Source organism: Pinus tabuliformis, chromosome 5_1, assembly GCF_031772625.1.
Source record: "Pinus tabuliformis cultivar Carrire ecotype Pingquan chromosome 5_1, CPIR1, whole genome shotgun sequence".
NCBI classification, from domain to species: domain Eukaryota; kingdom Viridiplantae; phylum Streptophyta; class Pinopsida; order Pinales; family Pinaceae; genus Pinus; species Pinus tabuliformis.
In genome coordinates this window covers 628,598,288-628,619,940 of record NC_142305.1, presented here as the reverse complement: position 1 = coordinate 628,619,940, position 21,653 = coordinate 628,598,288, and the positions used below count along the sequence as shown (strand labels likewise).

The 21,653-nt window shown below is 37.4% G+C and overlaps 1 protein-coding gene across 1 annotated transcript in view; it reads right to left on the bottom strand.

Moving 5' to 3' along the window:
* Positions 1 to 242: 242 nt before the first annotated feature.
* LOC149166513 (uncharacterized) overlaps positions 243 to 21,653 on the bottom strand; it is a 341,918-nt gene continuing 320,507 nt past the window's right edge. The window contains exons 7-10 of the mRNA XM_089432643.1: positions 2,660 to 2,798; positions 2,309 to 2,427; positions 816 to 1,043; positions 243 to 595 (exon numbers count right to left, since the gene is read on the bottom strand). Of these exons, the coding sequence (XP_089288769.1) occupies positions 401 to 595; positions 816 to 1,043; positions 2,309 to 2,427; positions 2,660 to 2,798 (681 nt within the window). The 3' untranslated portion in view covers positions 243 to 400. The remainder of the gene's footprint in view (positions 596 to 815; positions 1,044 to 2,308; positions 2,428 to 2,659; positions 2,799 to 21,653) is intronic.

The following is a 21,653-nucleotide window of genomic DNA, read 5'->3' as shown; positions in this document are numbered from 1 at the left end:
CTATGTATGATAGGGAGCGTAGAGCGAGTTAGCAGATAGGCAGCCATTCTCTTCTCTCCCTTCTACTCTCTTTCAGAGAATGTACTACATGCCATTGTATGCGCTGTTACATTAGAATTTGCTTGGTGAATGTCTATTTCATTATTTGCATCATTTTCGTGTTTACACAGGCATAAATTATATTGTCCAATCTGTTTATGTTGTCCCCTAGTGCAAACGCTAGTATTGAATTATAATGTGAGTTAAATCGACAGAGGAACAAGACCAAATTAAATGTGATACAATTGCAAAACAGTACTAATAAAATTTTAGCTAAATCGCAGGGCCAAAATTACCTATAAGCATCACTTTGAGTATAGTTTAACAAAATTTGGCATCTATTGCATAATAGTTTATTTAATCACTTGCCAATACAAAACTTTCCAAATATGTTTGATAAGACTTCTTCTGAGATATCTTCACCACCAATCTGACCAAGAGCAAGAGCCGCATCTCTTAGATCAATCGTCCAAAAATCTATTGGTAAGTCCTGGTGCATAGAAGATTTAAGTCGATCCAGAGATTCCCTCGTACGTAATAATTGTTCAGCTTGTCTCTGCAAACATAGATATATTCTTCAGTCATCCACCGAATAAAAGAAAGCTTATCTGTAGCATAAAATCAACTACATTATTTAAGGGAAAGCAAACTGCCATTTCCAAAAATTCAGTTGGGAGGGGATAAAAAATGAGCAAAAAATCCTTGATGTACAGGGTAAAGTATATGGCAACTCCTTGACCAATGGAGTCGAAAGGGTTGTAAATGAGTAAAATTACCTGATTAACAGCCCACTGACGGCCTCCAGAAGATATGTTCTCAAGGCCTGCCAATTCTAAGAAAGCTGATTCTAGATCTTGGATCCCCATCCCTTTGACTGCACATGTTAATACCTTCCTTTTGAATGAATCCTCAATGATATGTGGCAATTGTATGGATCCTGATGGAGTACAGTCGATCTTGTTAAGGACAAGAATAATTGGAGCCAGTGGAGTCCCTAATACTTTCTGTATCATGGCGAGACAATTGTTAGTGTTCTGCAAAACTCACGTAAATATTGAAGAATTTAACAATTGTTTCCATATTCAAATGCAACGCACTTGATAATGAAAGCAGCATAATCATTTGACTAACCAGTATCTGAAAATCAACTACTTCTACTCTCATGCAATAGAAAATATCCTACTCAAATATTCGATTTTATAGTGTCAATAGTCATATAGCACATACAAGTTCTCCTCTTCATATGATAAAATGCTGGGCTGGGATCCATCTTTTTTTTCAAGGTTGTAAAACCCCAATATACCTAGTATGAAAAGTAGTTTTTCTTGCCTCCATGTTTAGTGGCCCAATCATCATTTCTTTTACTTCAAAGCAACCTAGAGTCAAAAGAAACTAGTTTTCTCTTTGAGCCTACGAATTACTTTCCATGATTTTGGCTAGAGGATGGATACAATACACTTGGAAGCTATAGTCTCATTGTGCATCTAATAAGCTGTTCCCGTGCCATCGTGTATCTCATTTGGAAAATAGTATCTGTGCACAATCTAGCAACACGTTTCCCACGCTACAGGATAAGAATTGATATGTTATGTTTCTTATTGGAAAACAGGACTACTTGGAAGTTAAGTTGAGAATTGATAACATTCACCCGCTTACTTTTCCCATTCTAAAGCATCCGAGTTCAGGTGCTCAATTTCTCTATAACTTAATGAAATAATAAGTAAACTAGGATCTATTCTCTAAATTCAATCAAGCCTACAAAATGTCCACTAACATACTTAACCCATAGATAAAATAATCTCCCAATTAATCAAATCAATCCTGATGCAATTGAATAAACAATTATTTCAAAATAATCCCAAATATTTTGTTTAACACTATGGCATGCCAAGATTGCTGGATTTTCCCCCATTATTTCCAATTATTGCCGATTTAAACTTTTTGGGACTCTCACTGATTAAATGCCAATTATGATTATTTCATATCTGAGCAAACCGACTTGGTACCTATGTTTCAAAAGCCTATAAGAATCACATTTACATTTCATTAATTCATTTTACTCCACAGTTTGCTTAAATCCATTCAAAACTTAGTCCTTCTCTTCATGGAATATGCTGGGAATTTCTAATGGATTTCTTTCTTCAATATGTTACCCATGTTTTATGTAATGATTAATCTCTCAGATATCTATAGATCTTCTGTAATGAAGAGAAAAATGTTAAGAGAAATTTTTTACCAAGTCCAATTCTTAAAGGTAGGCCAAACTAACCTGATTTTGCTTCAACCACTCATAAATTCTATAGTCTTCAGGTGTCCATCCCTCTGCAGCATTGATTACCATGATGATCATATCAGCACCCAGAGCAGCTGCTTCAGACCTTTGTACTCCTGGAAAAAGAATTCAGTAAGAATCATTAAATCTTTAATATCAAAGTGATAGAAAACAGAACCCTCTTCATCACTGGTGACTTTGCCAAATAAACCCCACAATTAAGACAACTAATAAATAATTCCTTGGTGGAAAAAGAAATTCTTGATTTTGTGTGGCTGGTGAGACATAGGATAGCTTCTTTTTGTTGCCTGCGATGCATATGCTAAATTTCTTATCTGAACACCTTACCGATACTTTCCACAAAATCATTTGTTTCCCGTATGCCAGCGGTATCAAGAAGTGTAACAGGAATGCCTTGAACAACAATGCCTGCTTCAACTATATCTCTTGTAGTCCCAGCAATCTGCGTAACAATTGCCCTCTCACTCTATGGATCAACAAAACAGTGGCAAAAATCAGAGAACAAGTTATTCATTGCAACCCAAAATTTCATGCAGCAAATTCTTGAGAAACAAAATTCATAGATGTATCTAATTAAGGATTAAAAAAGAAAAACAGATAATCCAACAGTTGCATTGCATTAGAATCATTTTACAGAACTATAATGATTAAGAATGGATGGACCTGTTCAGTTTTATGGTTTTACCTTCATCATGACCTGGATGTCAGCAGTTAAAATCCAAATGGAAAGTGCATTGCACCAATTTCCACAAGAATGAGTTGCAACAAAGTGAATTGAAAGACATGAAAGAATACAAACCCACAAGATATTCATTACATGCATTAAGACTTCCAGTTCCAACAATAACAAGTGCTAAAGTAGAGTGAAATAATCATTTCATAAAAATAAAAATTTGTTGTTTTTAGCACTTCCAATCATTATGAAAGTACTTGCACAATTCTTCATGATGGTTAAAAACATAACATGACAAGAGAGATGGTATTTTGTAATATTCCTATTAGGAAATTAACAGTGAATAACAGAAAAACATGCTCATGAACAACACCCAAAAATTGCAAACATACATAAATATCAGATACACATATATTGGCACCAAAACTGGGTCTTTATATTAAATTTTGAGCTGGATAAGTACAATATAGTGAGGGAAAGAGGAACCTGAGCTTGCTACAACAAGCAAGCAAAAGCCTAGGTTGAGAAATCACTGCCCAAGTGCTTGAATATCAACCCAACTAAGCTCTGTGTAGACTTAGTAAATTCTTGCTCCTGCTACTAGAAGAAAATGGTGATATATGCCACTCTTGTGCTCAGAACCTCCTGAAATTGCAATTGGTGCCTCTCCACAAGTTGCTCAGCAAAACCCAGAAAGGAATCTGCCCCAGACCAAACACTCGAAAAACCCACAAAATGGTGCAAATTACCCACTAAGTAGTCAACAATGGACCAACGAATTCTTTGGCAAAGAATTACCCACTGAGTAGTCATGTTAGTCGAATTCTTTGGCAAATGATTCTGGAATAAATCTGCAATGAAGAAATCGAACTCCCCTAAAGTGACACACGAAGCCCACTAATGAGGAGATGAGATTCCCGCCTAGAAATCTCTTGTGCTGAACAACACAATGTTGACTTGGCTCAACAGCTCAAGCAAACAAACGTTCAATTCAGATATTGTCAAAAGGTCCCAAAATGGAAGCCACTTCTGTTACTTATAGTTATTGCTTCTCTTATCTCCTTGTGGGCTCCACAATTTGACCTCCTTGTCTCTTCCCTCCAATTCGCCTTCCTCAAGGAGTGCAAATTTTCTCATGGGGTGGCCCCCACATGCCACTATGTGATTAATCTTCCCTTTGTCTAATGTTTGGGCCTCCTCTACCACACAAAATTAAATTAACTAACTTTCACCCACATTTCGTAAGTTTGTCCCCAAAATTGTTCTCCATCCAAAATTTGCAAAATTGATAAATGCACTTAGCATATTTTAATTGGAAGGGATATTACATATTTTGGGATAGTGAAGAGTTGTTTTGCACTTAATCAAATTTTGTAAGCCATATCTCGTGATATATATAAAATATTAATCGAATTTTGTAAGCCATATCTCATGATATATATAAAGTATTGATCCACACGTAAGACCTGCAGATAACAACTACATACACCAAGTTTCAGCAATGCACAAAGGCAAATAATCTTAAATAAGAATGCTTGAAGAACATCAAATGAACAAAGTGAATATGCCCTGTAATGAACAATAGTTCATATATGCAAAAATATACAACATCAGAACTAAGTTACCAGAAAACGGATACGGGTACGGGGTTTGAAACGGATACGGAAAATTTTCAAAAAATCTGGATACGATACGGCAGGAAACGGCACATAATATATATATATATATATATATATATATATTAAAAATAAAAAATTCATATTACCATTCATATTTCAGAATCTAGATTATCTGTATCATCTATGATCTATCTGTATCATCTATGATCTATCATGATTCATGATTCATATATGATCCGAGTTTACCTCTATGGTAATCTCTAGATGACTCAACTTCAGGTAGAGAGCGGTTCCCTTTCCAAGTACTTTGCTCCTCAAATGGGATCGCTGTTTCTGCAGGCCTCCCCCTGGACAGCGATGGTCCTGGTTCTCAAAGGAAACTTTGCTGCTGAAAGAAGGCCTTATTATAAAACCCAAGTACACATGGAATCACTGGATGCATAGCCAATTCAGGGTTCATTCGCATTGACCTTGGATCAAGACATATCATCACATTTCAGATCATAGAAGCTCTTTCAGGTTTGTCACAAACAGGACACTGAGTTAGAGGAGCACCTTATTAGGGGGAGATTCCCTTTTTATTACAGAGTGTGAAGGATTCCTCACTACTTACCTCAGATACTCAGACCAGAGGTATTAGCTCTTTTCCTGACTGTAGTTATTGGATTCAGGAGATAGATTTTACAGGGACCATACAAGACAAACCATGTTAGGATGATCACTGCCTTCTTTCCCTCAATCTCAACAGTAGAAGAGCATAAGCAATGCGCTAAGTCTTGAATACATCAGCTTCCAGACCAATGAGACCTTGTGTACTTCTTCACAACTTGCAACTAGCATACTGATTCCTGAAAACGTTTTCATTTTTTAAAAACTGCAATTTTTTTCCGACAAAAACGCCTCAAAAACGGCTGTGAAAAAAACTTCCCGTTTCCAGAAAAAAAAACGGCACAAAAACGTTTTTCCGGCGTTTCGTACGCGGATCCGGATCCGAAACGGGAAAACGCCGTTTCGGGGTTGGAGGTAGCCGTTTCCGGCAACTTAGCATCAGAATGAAAGATAGTTGAAATCTGTATAAGATTCAATAGTTCATATATGAACAATAGTTCATATATGCAAAAATATACAACATCAGAATGAAAGATAGTTGAAATCTGTATAAGATTCAATAATTATCAATGTTCCACCAAGTTTCCAATATGGGTGAGCTTGGGAGTGGGGAGATCCACAGTGGGGACATTTGGGAGCACCCCCAAATTTTAGGGAAATTCAGGGGGGGCAAGGAGATGTCAGGGTCCCTAGCATAGGGTTCCCTATCTATAAACTTATAAAAATAAAAATAATAGTGATAAAATCTCAACAATGACAATTCATCACATGCAAATTCAAAATTGTGCAATCCAGTGGAAACCTATAATTCTGCCAATCCTAAGACCCCTAAAATTGTTATGTCAGCGGAAAATTGGATTGGATATGAAATTCTACTTTCTCCATATGAAGTACCATGAGGTTGGAATCAATGTTACGATAATCATGATAATGATTAAATCGGCGAGGGTCCGAAATCGAAAAAATCAGGAAAAATTGGTAAAAAAACAGAAAATACAATGCATTGACACATAAAAATGAAAAGAGAACTAATATATAAGATATGTAATATGTCTAGTTCTACATCACAGATAATAGTGAATCATTTCTTGAACATAAAGTCCCAAGTCCTGACTCAGCCTCAAAATATCAACAAAAAATATAATAATGTATCTCATATCATGAGTCATAATATCATATACAATGAAATGAACCAAGTAACTAGTACTACTGATTTCCTCTGCCCCTCTTGCGAGAAAATATAACAACTTTCCCTCTAGATGAAGAAGGCCCTGGGGCTGGCAGTGGACTCTACTGTGCTCTAGAAGCTGAAGAACTAGGAGCTATAGGAGGTAGACCACGTCCTCTACTAGTGACCATGGTAGGTGGTGTCACCTCCTCCTTCTTTGCAGCTGCTACTCCATGATAGGCCTCTCAACCTCAACCCTCCATGCAACAATGGTGTCAATCGCATTGTAACAACCCATCTCAAATCCCGAACCTCATAGCAATATTAGCATGCATGTGAGGCATGCATATGATAGCTACATATGCATGCATCATATACAATGCACTAGTATATATATATATATATATATATATATATACATCGACTATATATCGACTATTCATGGAGAATGTCTAAATATAAGATAAATGAATTAATTATCACGGGGTAAATTAAATACCTAATTCTCGTAAATAGAAGAAATATACACTCAGTAAGAAATATAGTTGAGCTTATTCATATGTCTACATATATAACCCAAATTGTGTACTAATAAAACTAAACCCATAAACCTTATGATTAAACTTGATATTTTATAAGACATAAAGTAATATGTAATATTTAAAATCATCATGTTTTTATATTATTTAAAATAAAGTACCATCTGTCATAATTAAAGTGATTGTGACACCATTCGATATATGAAGATCTGATTCTATTAAAGACAAATATCTGAACAAGCGGTCACCGCCTTACATAATCTTATCCTTTCATAAAGGCGGTGAACTGATGCCAGAGAGGGAGGAACCTCTGCTATAAAGGAGGGGGGGTGTTCTATGTCTCGGGGGGAAGAGGGTATTGACTGTGAGTGGGAAAACTGAACCGGGGGCTGTTGAAGGACGAAGGAGAGTGCTGAAGGAGAGGAAATTATCCATACTGCTTATAATTCGGAACTATTGAGCTTGAGCCTTACTTGTTTTGAAGTCTCTGGGCACGGGGGAACGGTATGCTCCGGTTGAGAGGCATACTGGATTGAGTATCCAGGTATACTCGGTTCGGCTGGGTGGTTTGGTCATTCGGTAACGAGAGAAGTTCTGCAGCAGATCATCGCAACAGCCGTAGCAGGTCAGGTAAGTACTCCATCAAATCAATTAATACAGCTCACAGTTTCAGTAATCTTTACAGTTTCGGTAAGGACTCTTTAACTTCTTTAACATAGGACAGTCATTACATATGGTATCAGAGCTGGTTCAACTTTCGGACCTGTTAAGCTTGCTAAAAGATTTAAATTTATCAAATGAGGTGGTGGTAAAACCATCTAAATCATGCATTCAATAATAAATCTGACTGAAACTGTCTGTTAGCACTCTGCAAACGTTAGGTAACCAGAACTGTAAGCTATTAATTACAGAGTAATCCAGAAACTGCTGCTTTGCAATCATCTAAGCAATACTGTTATGCTTCTCCAAAATATTTTCCTACACAAGTTGTCATGGGCTGTGATCTAAATTATTACGATCTGAGCCTTCTGGACTGAGATTCGAAGCTGCTATGACAAATTCAAAGGGGTGCAAAATTCATCTCCTTTGATCATGTTTGCTTGTCCTGCAGCAGCTATGATGATATCCGCCTCACTTATTATACTCTTTGGATCTGAAGTTTTAGAATGCACCATTGTCACAGTTGCATCTAATTTGATTAGCAGCAATGCAACTGGCAATCCTACTATGTTACTCCTTCCATCCACAACTGCTCTTTTATCTTCTCTTCATTGATGTGTCGTGGTAGTGGAAGCTGGACCAAGATGCCTATTAAACAATACAATAATTAGAACAGAAATGCATTTATTACTTATTTTATGCAGGTTCCTTCCATTGATTGAAGACAGTGATATTAGATTCAAGTCTCTACTATATGCTACAGGAGCATCTCTTATCATCAAGTAAACTGCATTCTATTATTTTCATTTCAATTTTACTTATTTTGATCTCTAGGCAGTGAATCTGCCTACCCCTGCTCATCACAAGGGATACAGTCAACTGAGATATAGGCATGAATGCTTCTAAATATACAAAGTTTCTGGAATGCATGGTAGATAAGATAAAATGTTACTGTAACCTTCCTGATATACTACCAGTATCCCCATCATGACTCTTATAAATATATTCATTTGATTTTGTAAGAAAAAGGCAGGCAGACTGATGATGAAACATTGACCATCACATCTCAGTATTTACTATGCAGTCTCCACTCTTTGGAAACAATTTACAGCTACAACAATGATCAAAGCCCAACAGTGAGGTTCAGGACTGCTTCTGCCTTTATTTGCTGCTGTTTGATGCCACTGTCTGTATCTGCTTGCTGCTGGTCTTATACTACATCAACGTTGCTTCTGACTTCTCTAACATAGAGACCCTTGTTGATTCTTGACATATATCGGTGAGATCAACCTATTGAAGATCTCTGTCTCAGAAATGGTTTATCACAAATGGACTGTAATTATTAATCCACTGTCAACTTCAACTTTGCACAGACATTCCAAAAGAAGGACGATTGTTCACACAGTCACAGTCTTAATATTGCTTTCAAGGTGCCCAATAAATTCATCATTATATTCATGACCTTTATCAGTCCTTCAAATTCAGTATTAATATCAGATAGCATACCTCTAGAACATGTAGATTTGCAGGACCAATTTTCCACAGGCAGCCTCAAGAATGGATGCAGATAGATGCCGGGTTGTAAGGCTTAATCATCAAGAAATAAGAGGCCGAAACTCCAGCTTGCACAGAAGGGCCTTACTTCAGATATGACTTAGAACTTAGATAGTTGAAGGCTTAGACAGCGCCAAGTTTTATCACAGAAATGGCCTCAGATTTGTAATTCAAAAGAAGAGCTCGGATCTGTGGTATTTGTTTGCAACGGCCCCGATATGCGCTTAGAAATTCGCTAACACCTGTAACGACCCTGCATGCATAAAACACTCGGTGCTCACTCATCGATTTAAAACACCTGACGCGTTGAAATTTATTCTTAGATGGCGATTAGTGTTAAAAAAAAAATGAAATTAAGGATCTGAATCTTTGACGTGTGCCACTACCGTAAGATAAAGGGACATGCGGTATGACGGTGGGAGCGTCCATCAAGAGACGGGTATGCTCACTCACCGTTTCTAAAACATCTGACGCGTCGAGAAACTAGTATGCGGTGGTGTAACGGTGGAGCGCTCTCGGGCCTTCACCGCCTTAACCGCTCACGGGCCTTCACCGCCTTTATAAAATCTGACCCACGTGAATTTAAAGGTGGGCAGGTGTTGACTGATATAATGGAAAATGTGATCAGGACGACCGCTTTGCGAGATTTCGACGAGACCGGAAAGGTTTATTAGCTAAAACCCTGACCTTGGCACGATCTATCCACATACCGATCTCCAATTGGCCTTTGAATCACGTTGTTTCCCACGGTCAAATTATAGCCCGTAATTCATATAATATGTTCAGTTGCAGCAATATTGGCACAGAGGAGCGCTGTTGCGTCTGGCAATGTCTAGTTATGTAACAATAATACAGAGATTCCTACGCAAGTCGCCATTGTTGAGGCCGTCGGGTTTCTTATACGGCCTTGGAAGCAAGAATGGAGGGCGTCTGTTTTGTGATATGGGAGTATTGCATAGAAGAAAACCCAGTGGAAGTTTTATCCTTTTGCCGGAAGAATAAGACAGTTTTCTGGGTGACATAATTCCACCGTCGAACAGTACTCTGACGATGAATATGAATGCGAGTTCGAAAAGCACATTGTCAGCTTCATCCTCATACCCTCTTTCCACACTCTTGATTTTATTTGTTCTGAGCTCATGGTAGGGGAACTTAGGTTTTGTGTGTGCTTGAATTCAATATTCGTGAAGAATATCTGGGGATGAAATGTTGACGGCTCTGGGTGCTGCACTGGCTCGACCATGGAAACCAAATAGATAATTTTTGTAATTTTCTGTGCCCATTATGTTACCAATGACCCCAGAAAATTCAAGTTCAAGTTCAGGTTACTCTGAGAAACCTGCTTCATGGATATCCTCTGAGGAGCTTGATTCTGGGGATGATGCTTCTGCATATACGCATCTAATGCAAGCTTCAGGCTTCAAAACTCCTGGTAGTGATGGAGTTCCTCCACTGGATAATGTAAATAAGGCAGGAAATCTTGATCCTGGAAATGCTGGCATGAGAATTCCTGAAGATTTGACAATTCATCAAATTAATACATTGGATTGGGAGGATTTGGTTGAACCACAGGGTTGTCTTGAAGGAATTTACTATGAAAATAGAACACAACCCAATAAGAAACCTCTTCCAAGCGGGCAGTTCAAAGCTGGTGACATGCTGAACACTACTGTAAATGGCATTGGTGCCAATTTGCCCATTGATTATTTGCAACATCGAGGAAAAGTATTCAATACTGGGAAATTGGAATTGATTTTAAGGAGCTTTTGTAGTTTGAATCAAAGGACGAAGGGTGTTGACATATTGAAGCCTGAAGGGAAACTGACCCAATACCACGGATTGAGTTTCTTCAGATTACAAGTGTTCTTCTGATGAGTTTTTCAGACAAAATGAAAGGGTGGCTAGGATGCCTACTACTATGCCTTAGATTGTCTATCACCTGATATAGATGTATCACCTATTGGTCCAGCTCTTGGAGGTTTCCTTGTGCAGGTACTTATAATTACTAAAAGGGAATGTTTAGTTTATTAATCTTGGTGATGAGGGGCATGTTTCACAAATAGGTACATCTTCAATTCAGTTGGGTTTGAATTTTATATGTGATAAGGGGAATTAAGTTAAGTTGCATGCAAAAAGATACTCATCTACATATGCTGGATATTTTGAAATAACCTTGTTGACAGGGGACTGAAGCTAAGTTGCTTGGAAACTAAAAACAGGCCTCTATAGTTCTGTAGTATATTTAGGGTGCTTTCTGTTCAGAATCCAGATAGCTTCATTCCCATTTCAACATTGGTCCTTATCCTCTTGCAACACTGTAATTTTGTGCATTCTTGTATTTAATGTCTTAATAATGTATTTGAAAGGAAGATTTTACCTTTCTTGATGGATTGATTTCTCGCTATTTAAATAGATTATGATATCTATAGTTAGGGTCTAGGTTGCATGAAAAGTTGAAATGGATACCGATATGGATCTGGATCCAAATAGAGATACACCAATTTTTTTGAACCATTTGACTGTGATACAGCTAGGATATGGCATATATATAATATATACACACACACATCAAAAAAATATTATGAATCAGAAACATAGAAAATTTAATTATAAAACTGTTCATCAGTTTGAAAATATAACTAATAATATTAGCCTTTAGGACATGATTCCATGCTGGATACAACCATAACAACCCACAGGGTTTAGGTATTGTTTCTTATACCATTTTCACTTGGATCCCCATGTAATCTAATCAGAAAAAAGGGTCAGAATGTAATATTCCTGATGGACATATACAGCACTAAAGGGCTTCTTTGATAAAGGCGCTAAATGCAGCTGTCAGCGTGCTGAACTTTAAAACTATTTTGGAAATTCTTATGGGGACATCATTTATTATCCTTATTTTGCTTGAGGTGAATTGCTTTTGCTAAAACTGATAAGTACCTACTCCTCATTCCTTGTACCAGACTCTCTTAAAATAAGACTCAGTTTTGAATTATAAGAATCACTGTGATGGCTTCGATATTTACTTCTATTTTAGACAGGATTATTTCTTAGTGTGAGCTTACCATTAATTGAAAACCCAGCTCTTACAATTGAAAAGAATATATGTTGTATATATAAAGGGCATAGAAGTGTGTACTAGACCAAATTGGAGTTTTACGATCTACTGATTAGATGTATTTGGGAATGACTTCTATTCCTTAATCTTAGTGTCATGTGCTGAAAAGTATACACAATATTTCCTAAATTATGCACTGTATAAGGTCAATACATGCAGTTTTGTGCTTCTGTACTTCAATTCGAAATCCCTGTTTTTAAATAAACTAATCCCAAGTATACCTAAGGTGAAACTGAATAGTCCATTGAGCAAATTTTGACTATCTTGAGGTGGCATGAAGAAATCAGTATATATATATAGAGAGAGAGAGAGTCTGCAGTTCCATGCGAAAGGTCTTGACTGCCTCCCTAGGGATTTAAGATGTAGAATGGGCCATATCTATATGTTTCATATCTGAAAACTGAGAATAATGGAAGGAGAATGAAGAAATATAACAGATTTCTTCAATATTCACCTGAATATATCAGAAAGCAAGAACAAATTTGATTGGGAAACTATATCGACGAATACAAATGTAGAAAATTGTAGATTAAAAGAGAAAGGGACTCAAATACCAAGGATGCTGTGAATTGGGATGCAGTCAGATATGCTGATCTTGAAGATACTGCAGATGCCATCAAGGACCGAGGGATGAACAACGTTCTTGCAGGAAGAATAAAACGGTTTCTTGAGATGCCTCACACAGACATTGGCAGCATTGATCTAGAGTGGTTGAAGGATATTCCACCTGATGATGCAAACTGGCCTTTCCTGCTGATGATAATATGGACGAGATTAACTCCTTGAAGAGTTGAACGAAAAGGAGTTGACTTATTCTCTAGAGATAAGCACTTTCTTGAATGTTTTGATATTATGCTTTTAATTATTATTAGTCTCTTGTAATTGTAAATTTGGCTTGGATGGATTCGTTTTACTATTATTTATACTCCAGTGACAAACAAGTGGTAATGATGTTTATATTCTTACAAACTTCTAAATATTCATTTTGTTTAGTCATCCTCCTTTATAATTACTAGGGGACTCACTCCTCAACCTGTCTTCTTCTATCTTGCATAGAAACCACAAGTTGTTGAATGGTTAGAATCTGCTCTTGCCTTTTATAATCAATGGTGCTCTGTAATGATATATTCTTCACTGTTGGATTGACGCGATTTAGGAACATCTTTAACAATTGTTTGAAGGCTAGTTCTGTTGTTACATGCCTACCTCACACATGAACAGAACCACGTAGATGTTCCTCCTTGATAATTGAGTTTGTATAAAGTTCTTCTATGAGACCTTTCTTCAAGTTCGTATGAAAACTTCTGTAGGTGTTTTCTTAATAGTTTTTACTTCAGAAAATATATATACTGTGGTCAAATAACATTCAATGAGGCCTCTAAAGAGTCACATATAATATCTTCCTTACTCAAAATTACCCCAGCTGTTATACATAATTTAGCCATGTTATTATCAATACCACAGTAAAAGATGTAGAATTCCCTCCTGTATATTCTCTTAGTTTCTAATAAATTTCTGTTAGCTGTAGGTAAACAGTTTTCCACTATACTTCCAGTTAAATGGAAATAGAACCAGCCAATTGAGCTCAAGCGGTTATATATACCATTCACAATTATTCAACAAGGAATACACTGCTATTAAACGCCATGTGATGAGGAATTAACTCAGAATTGCAACAGCCATTTCATATAGAGGCATATAAATAACTGGTATAATGCATAGAACTTAAGTTCGGACCCGGGAATGTGCACTGGCAAAAGATCTGGAAACAATAGTTCACTTGGCATGAATATCAACTCCTTGGTGGTGAAACAGTCAATAGGAACGGATACTACGCAACATTCAGACCTAATTTAGCAATAAGATAAGTGATGAATACAACCTGAGCAAAGGTTCCATGAGCATAAATTCAACCTATAGGGCCAAGGTGTTGAAAGAGTACTACCATTTAAACATAGAGCAGTGTTCAGTGTATTATTGTTAAAAGAAATGTTGAGTACAAAATATGTTCCCAAAATGTGTTGCATACCATACTTTGAGCTAGGTATTTCAAAACAGTCATATATAAAAGAATACACCAAATAAACATTATTGTAAAAAGAAGGAATTGAGATTTGTCCTTGCTAATGACTGTCCATATGATGCATTTCGTTACCAAGTAAGACAATAACCCAGTTAGTTGTTACTGAGCAAACACATGCAGATCAATGAAAGTTTGGAACATAACGATATGTGCTCGTAAGATCAATATCAAGTGTCAGTTAGCAATTTAAAGTCATGAGTTTTATGCACAAGCAATACACGAAAGAATGATTATATTGTAAATATGAAAGCTAATGACATGAATAGATTATGGCAAGGTATGTTATACTTTAAATGACATGTATGAAATATACATATGCTAGGTGTTTTGTTTGAAAATATTAATGCACATGTTATAAATGCATGGACAAGTGTTTATGATTGCAGATAAAATCCGTTACCAAATGACCACGTGATGACAGAAACTTCAGAACAATTAAGGCTCAAAGAGATTCCATGAAAGGGTATTAACCCTGATTCTACTGGGAGGGGTGGAGGTGTTGCCCACCGTTTATCCTCTAAAACCTGGGGTCATGGGAGGATTGTGCGAGTCACGCTCCCCTAGACGTGTGATGATGATTGCCGGATGCCTACTGGGAAATCAGGTCGATATAGTCGACGCTGCCATCCTTAGAGTTTATGCATGGTTAGGTCAGTATAGCTGACGCCATGGCATACTCCAGTAGAGGACGGATAGGATGGGAGCGGAAGAGATTAGGAAGGATAGGATGATTTTAGAATAGCTTGGGAACCTGGTTTGGGAAAGGCATGACTATTAAAATTGGAAATCTATCAGCGCTCAAAATCTCAAAATTTTAAAGTGTCCTCAAGAACATAAATGAAAATTCAATCACATAATACAATCCTTACATACCTTAAAGGAATTATCAATATACTTTATAAACCCTTAACTTCGGGACGAAGTTCTTTTGAAGGAGGGGTGTATGTAACAACCCATCTCAAATCCCGAACCTCATAGCAATATTAGCATGCATGTGAGGCATGCATATGATAGCTACATATGCATGCATCATATACAATGCACTAGTATATATATATATATATATATATACATCGACTATATATCGACTATTCATGGAGAATGTCTAAATATAAGATAAATGAATTAATTATCACGGGGTAAATTAAATACCTAATTCTCGTAAATAGAAGAAATATACACTCAGTAAGAAATATAGTTGAGCTTATTCATATGTCTACATATATAACCCAAATTGTGTACTAATAAAACTAAACCCATAAACCTTATGATTAAACTTGATATTTTATAAGACATAAAGTAATATGTAATATTTAAAATCATCATGTTTTTATATTATTTAAAATAAAGCACCATCTGTCATAATTAAAGTGATTGTGACACCATTCGATATATGAAGATCTGATTCTATTAAAGACAAATATCTGAACAAGCGGTCACCGCCTTACATAATCTTATCCTTTCATAAAGGCGGTGAACTGATGCCAGAGAGGGAGGAACCTCTGCTATAAAGGAAGGGTGGGTGTTCTATGCCTTGGGGGGAAGAGGGTATTGACTGTGAGTGGGAAAACTGAACCGGGGGCTGTTGAAGGACAAAGGAAAGTGCTGAAGGAGAGGAAATTATCCATACTGCTTATAATTCAGAACTATTGAGCTTGAGCCTTACTTGTTTTGAAGTCTCTGGGCACGGGGGAACGGTATGCTCCGGTTGAAAGGCATACTGGATTGAGTATCCAGGTATACTCAGTTCGGCTGGGTGGTTTGGTCATTCGGTAACGAGAGAAGTTCTGCAGCAGATCATCGCAACAGCCGTAGCAGGTCAGGTAAGTACTCCGTCAAATCAATTAATACAGCTCACAGTTTCAGTAATCTTTACAGTTTCGGTGAGGACTCTTTAACTTCTTTAACATAGGACAGTCATTACACGCATCCAATGAGATGGCCTCCACATCAGGTGTCCTCTCAACTTTCAAGTTGCCTCACCCACAATAGGAGATTGTAGCAGATATAGACCATGTCATTAAGATGCTAGGACTCCAACTTGTACAAGGGTCATAAATTAATAAATTATAAATAATAAATTAATAATTATAAAAAATTTAAAATAATAAATTATATTGTTTATTATTTAATGAATTTAAAAAATTAATTGGAAATTTTTTATTATTTAACCTATTGCGCTTCTTGGTGTGTATTTTTTCAAATACACTCCAATTACGCTCGCATCCAGACCCAAACAACCTCTTTTTGGGCTAACATGTCCCCCAACCTGGGTAAATGTTTTTCTCATGTGTTTGCCCAAGTTTCCCCAAAAGGAGGACACGGGAAATGTTTCCCACCCTATCAAGGTCACAAACTCCTCAAAGCTTTCCCACCAAAATCCCAATAAAATCCCGACAAAATCCCCAAATTGTGATTTTTTTAAACATGAGTTTTTCAACCAGTTTTTTTTTTTTTTTTAAATTTTGCCAAGCCTTTGTCGATTTTTTTGATTTTCTCCCGACTTTTACAACTTTTTCAATTTTCAGATCCTTGCTGATTTATTCCCGAGTTCGACTTTTGCAACATTGGTACATGCAAGATCATCTTTTAGTAGTTAAACGTTTTGCCAAATAGTTTTCACATCTTAAGTTTAGTGCACCTATTCTAGTTAGAGATTAGTAGATATTCGATACATATACTATGTGTAGTAAACATGATGAAATCTGTATCTACACAAATTGTCAACATTAACTTCACCATCGATGCATGCTGAATCTTGACCCATTTTTTTTATCTATGGGCATTAGTATAACTTCTTCCTTTATTCATTTCTTTCTCCCACATGCTTCATTATTCTGAAATTAATATTCCATGGAAATAAATTGTCATTAAAGAGAGGATAGCTAGTATGCAGAAATTGCTTGGAATGCCTGACTTCACAATTTCTTTTTTTCGAAGCTGCTTCAAGAAACACATGCTGAGGTCGAGGGATGTACCACATAACACAGACTTCATTTGGCTTAGGTGCTAGGTGTGAGGCATAAATTGATTCTTCCAAAATCAATAAGTAATTGAACTCATGCTTGTCCTTTTTTAGCATTCCTTTTAGGTTTGGGATACCACAGCAAGAATGGAACCCTGGTAGACAGCTTACTATTCCATCAACCTCCCCAATGAACCAAAGCCTTGGTAACTTCACAATTTAAATAGTTGTTTAGGTCTAGTGAAAATTGCATAACAATCATTGGTCGTTTGCTGATATTATTAAGGTAATGCCATGTTGTTGCCAGGTAACAAGGCACATCTCATGTTTTAAGCTGCCTCACAGATTCAAGAGCTCTCAAGGTCTATTAGGGAAGTAATATGACTTGAGAGTGTCTCAATCCATCATGACCTACAGAGTGTTTTTTCACAAATAAAAAAGGGTATCAACAGGTGAGAAAGGAAGACGCCTTTAAGTTTGATTGTGGTTAGGTCCTCTTGCTAAGAAAGGGATTGGCATGTCTACTTTGTTACCCTTTCATATTTGCACCATTTTATGTTGTCCGCATTCCTAAGTGTTGTTTACATGGAAATATTTTTTTTCTAAATGGACTGGTAGAATTGGTGGAAACAGACAGTGGAGTCCTAGCATCTATGTTGGAATCGTGCAACCATGTAGGCTAGGAAAGACTACAAGTTTCCAATAGCCAGAGATGAAATAATTATGATTAGAATTGCATAGTTTGAAATGCCTAGTGCCCTCAGACTTCTGTAGCCTTCCATCTGAGGTTACAATCCTTTGTTGCTTGTTCACGTAATGTGACAATTCATTAAATTGATATCAGAGATTCAAATTTCAAAACATGTCACTCATAGTCATGACAAGAAAGAATCTTGCTTAAAGTCAGATCAACTATCAAGCAACTTTAGTCATTCATTAAACTGATATCAGAGAGATTCAAATTTCAAAACATGTCGTTCATAGTCACAATAAGAAAGGATCTTACTTAAAGTCAGATTAACTGTTGAGCAACTTTAGTCATTTGGACTTGATATCTCTAAGGGCATACATCCAATAGTTTCATGAGGAAGGATAGCTCATCAATGATGACAACAGGATATTTATAAATGAAAATAGTTTATGCAGACAGACTTATCCCATTCTCTGCCTCTTTTATGGACTTCTATATGTATCATCCAATGTTTTTAAAACCGGAACCGGTGACCGGACCGGTCCACCTAATGAACCGGTTTACCGATCGGAACCGGTCTAACCAGGACTGGTTTGGTCTAAATGAACCGGTTTTAGAAAAATACATTAAATAATTATTTTTTAATGAAAAAAACTATTTTTAAGATTTAAAACCATGATTCCAAGCAAATAGAGTCAAAATATGCAAAGATTGCTCATTTATATACCAAGTAAAGGTGAATATATCAAAATGGCACCGAGTGCAATATATATCATCGACAAAATACATAAGCAATGAGGCTCTAAGTGGCCTCTAGAGTGCAAAAACAAAGCCTACAAACTATGGGGCCAGTGGCCTACTACAAGACTCTAGTCTACATATATGATAATACTATAATAGTGATCAACATTATCACTTGAAACTTCTCATGAGTCATCATGAGAAAACTCAGTTGGTTGAGTCTCGACTCCCAAATTTTGCAGTCACAAACTTCTCTATTGGTTCAGTGACTTGAGTCTCAAACCTCTGAAGGTATTCTGCCCTAATATGCCCTATTATTTCATTTGGTGCTCCACATGGCTTTACATGGCCTCCTATCCCAGCCAAGTGTTCCTTGAACCTGTTAATACCCCCTCCTTGAATGGATTTTTGGCAATATTTGCAGATCATTTTGCCATCAATCATATCACAATGAGCCCATGCAGTATCTCTAGCTTTTGGAGGCATGATGACTACCTAGAAATGCAAACTAGCTTCCTTAGCCTCCTCTTGAAGATGGCAACTCCACTGATAGCTACACACTATCTCCAAAATAGCTCCAACTCCAACTCCAAGATGACTACTTCAGCTACGCAAAAACTCAACACTCTCCAAGCTCACAAACAAACTCACAAACACTCCAAATCAGTTGTGTGAGACAAATGAGAGTGAGAGGGGCCTCTTAAAGGCTTGGAGAGGGTGTTTTTGGAGGGAAAACACCCTTAGTTTCCCCCAAAACCCCTAAAACACAGTCAGAATTCCGCTTTTTTAACTTTACGGTGGCCGTGCCTCTAATCGGCCGGTTTAGGATGGAACTGGCTGGTTTGATACAAAACCGGCCGGTTCCGTCCTAAATCGGTCGGTTAGGGCCAAAAAAAGGAGAAATGGGCTAATGAACCAGGTTTTTTGGCCAGTTTAGACCGATGGGCTTGCTAACCGGTCGGTTCCGTCCTAAATCGGCCAGTTAGGGCAAAAAAAGGGAGAAATGGGCTAATGAACCGGGTTTTTTGGCCAGTTTAGACCGGTGGGCTTGCTAACCGGCCGGTTAGACCGGTAACCAGTTTTTAAAAACGGTTTTTAAAACTATGGTATCATCATGCTTGGAAAATTCATCTGAAATACTACTATCTTCCTTGAGGTGACTACTTTGACTTGATCTAGGTTTTTTGTTTTGTTCTTTTTTAGAAATATGTCTTATAGTCTCTTTGGCTAAGTTAATGCACTATTAGGGGCATATCTATGCCATCAAAGTCATCCAAAACTTGCATTTGGCCTCTAATATCCCCATTTTTTATTTTCAGCATTAGAGATGGGTTTGGGGAGAGGCCGCAATTCCGGCACCGGGACTTAGGAGGAAAAGATAAATTAGACCAAAGGAGGGAACTCGCACTCTTGGAAGAGAGAGGAAAGAGAAGGGAGTGCGAATTAGGCGAGAGAGAGAGAGTGGGGACCACAAGGAGAGAAGGAGCCATGAATTATAAATAGAGCAAGAGGCACTCATTTTGGGCATTCATTCATCTATTCAGAAACTTGTCTTTGACATAGCAATCTTGAGCAGAAGCCAAGCCTGCAAGTGTTGTTTAGCACACGAGTGTCTCCGAGGGGAGATTTCAACCCTTGCTTCAGTAGACTTCGAGCGCCAACCCAAGAAGGGAATTCCATCTTTCTCTGATTGTTCCAACAGTGGGAGTGCGAGTTTGTGTGGAGGAGATATTAGCAACAGTGCAGGGATTGCGTAGTGCTTGAAGGAGACACTTGAGAGTTGAGGAGTGAAGGGAGTTTGGGCCTAAAACTTGAGGTGGAGTCCGGGGAAGTGTTTTAGCGCCTTTTCCAACATTTTGGCGGAGCAACAAACAAAACATTTGCTACAGGTTACATCTTCTTCTTGTGGAGGAGGGCCAAGCATTTCGGGTCAATTTTGGAGCGTCAAAACTAGGACAAACCCTTTTTGGGTTTTTGACAAGTACCTCATAAATAATTTGGCAGAATTTTCTGGGCAAATTTGAGGGGTCTAATGGGGGTCCCAATTCAGCCAGTAGCTAGAGGAGCTAGGGGAAATTTGGGCCGAAATTTCGAGGTCAACATTTGGCCAATTTCTTTGTAGGTTTTTGTGGGTTATTAGTGGATAGGCCAGGGTTAGTTGCCTGGAATTTTCTAAGCACAGAAGGAGGCCCTAGCAACTATTATTTGCAGCCAACAGTGTAGTTTTCACTAGGACAATGCAAAGTTGTTGGGGATAGCCATATTGCATGTTAGAGCAGTTGATTTCATCACTGAGATATTGTTAGCTTTCCTCGAGCAAGCCCAGGTGCATGCTTTCTGATTTTACCTTTGTACCTAGCAATTATATTACTAAAATGGACCAGCACAACGCAGTTTATGGAGATTTATAGTTGTTTGATGTGCTGTAAATTTTTGTATATGTTTTTACTATGTTTGCTTTGTTTATCATTGTAAATTTCCATTAGGAATATTACAATGGTATCATAGCCATAATCTTGGCTCAGCGTGTGGGAAACCCTTCGTTCTATGACAAGACCAAAATAAATAAATAAAAGTTAAGAAATCATGGGATCCAAAGAAAGGTTAGAATCAAACAAAATGGTGATAGCCTTGAATGAGGTGATTAGGATGCAACAAATGATGATTGATGTGGGGGAGAAGTTGATTCATTATGCAATTGGGAACCTAGACATGATTGCAACTAATGTGGAGTTATTGGGAGCAAAGTGGAGGGCATACCAAGCATTGGGTCATGGCATTCATGAATGAGGTGATTAGGATGCAACAAATGATGATTGATGTGGGGGAGAAGTTGATTCATTATGCAATTGGGAACCCAGACATGATTGCAACTAATGTGGAGTTATTGGGAGCAAA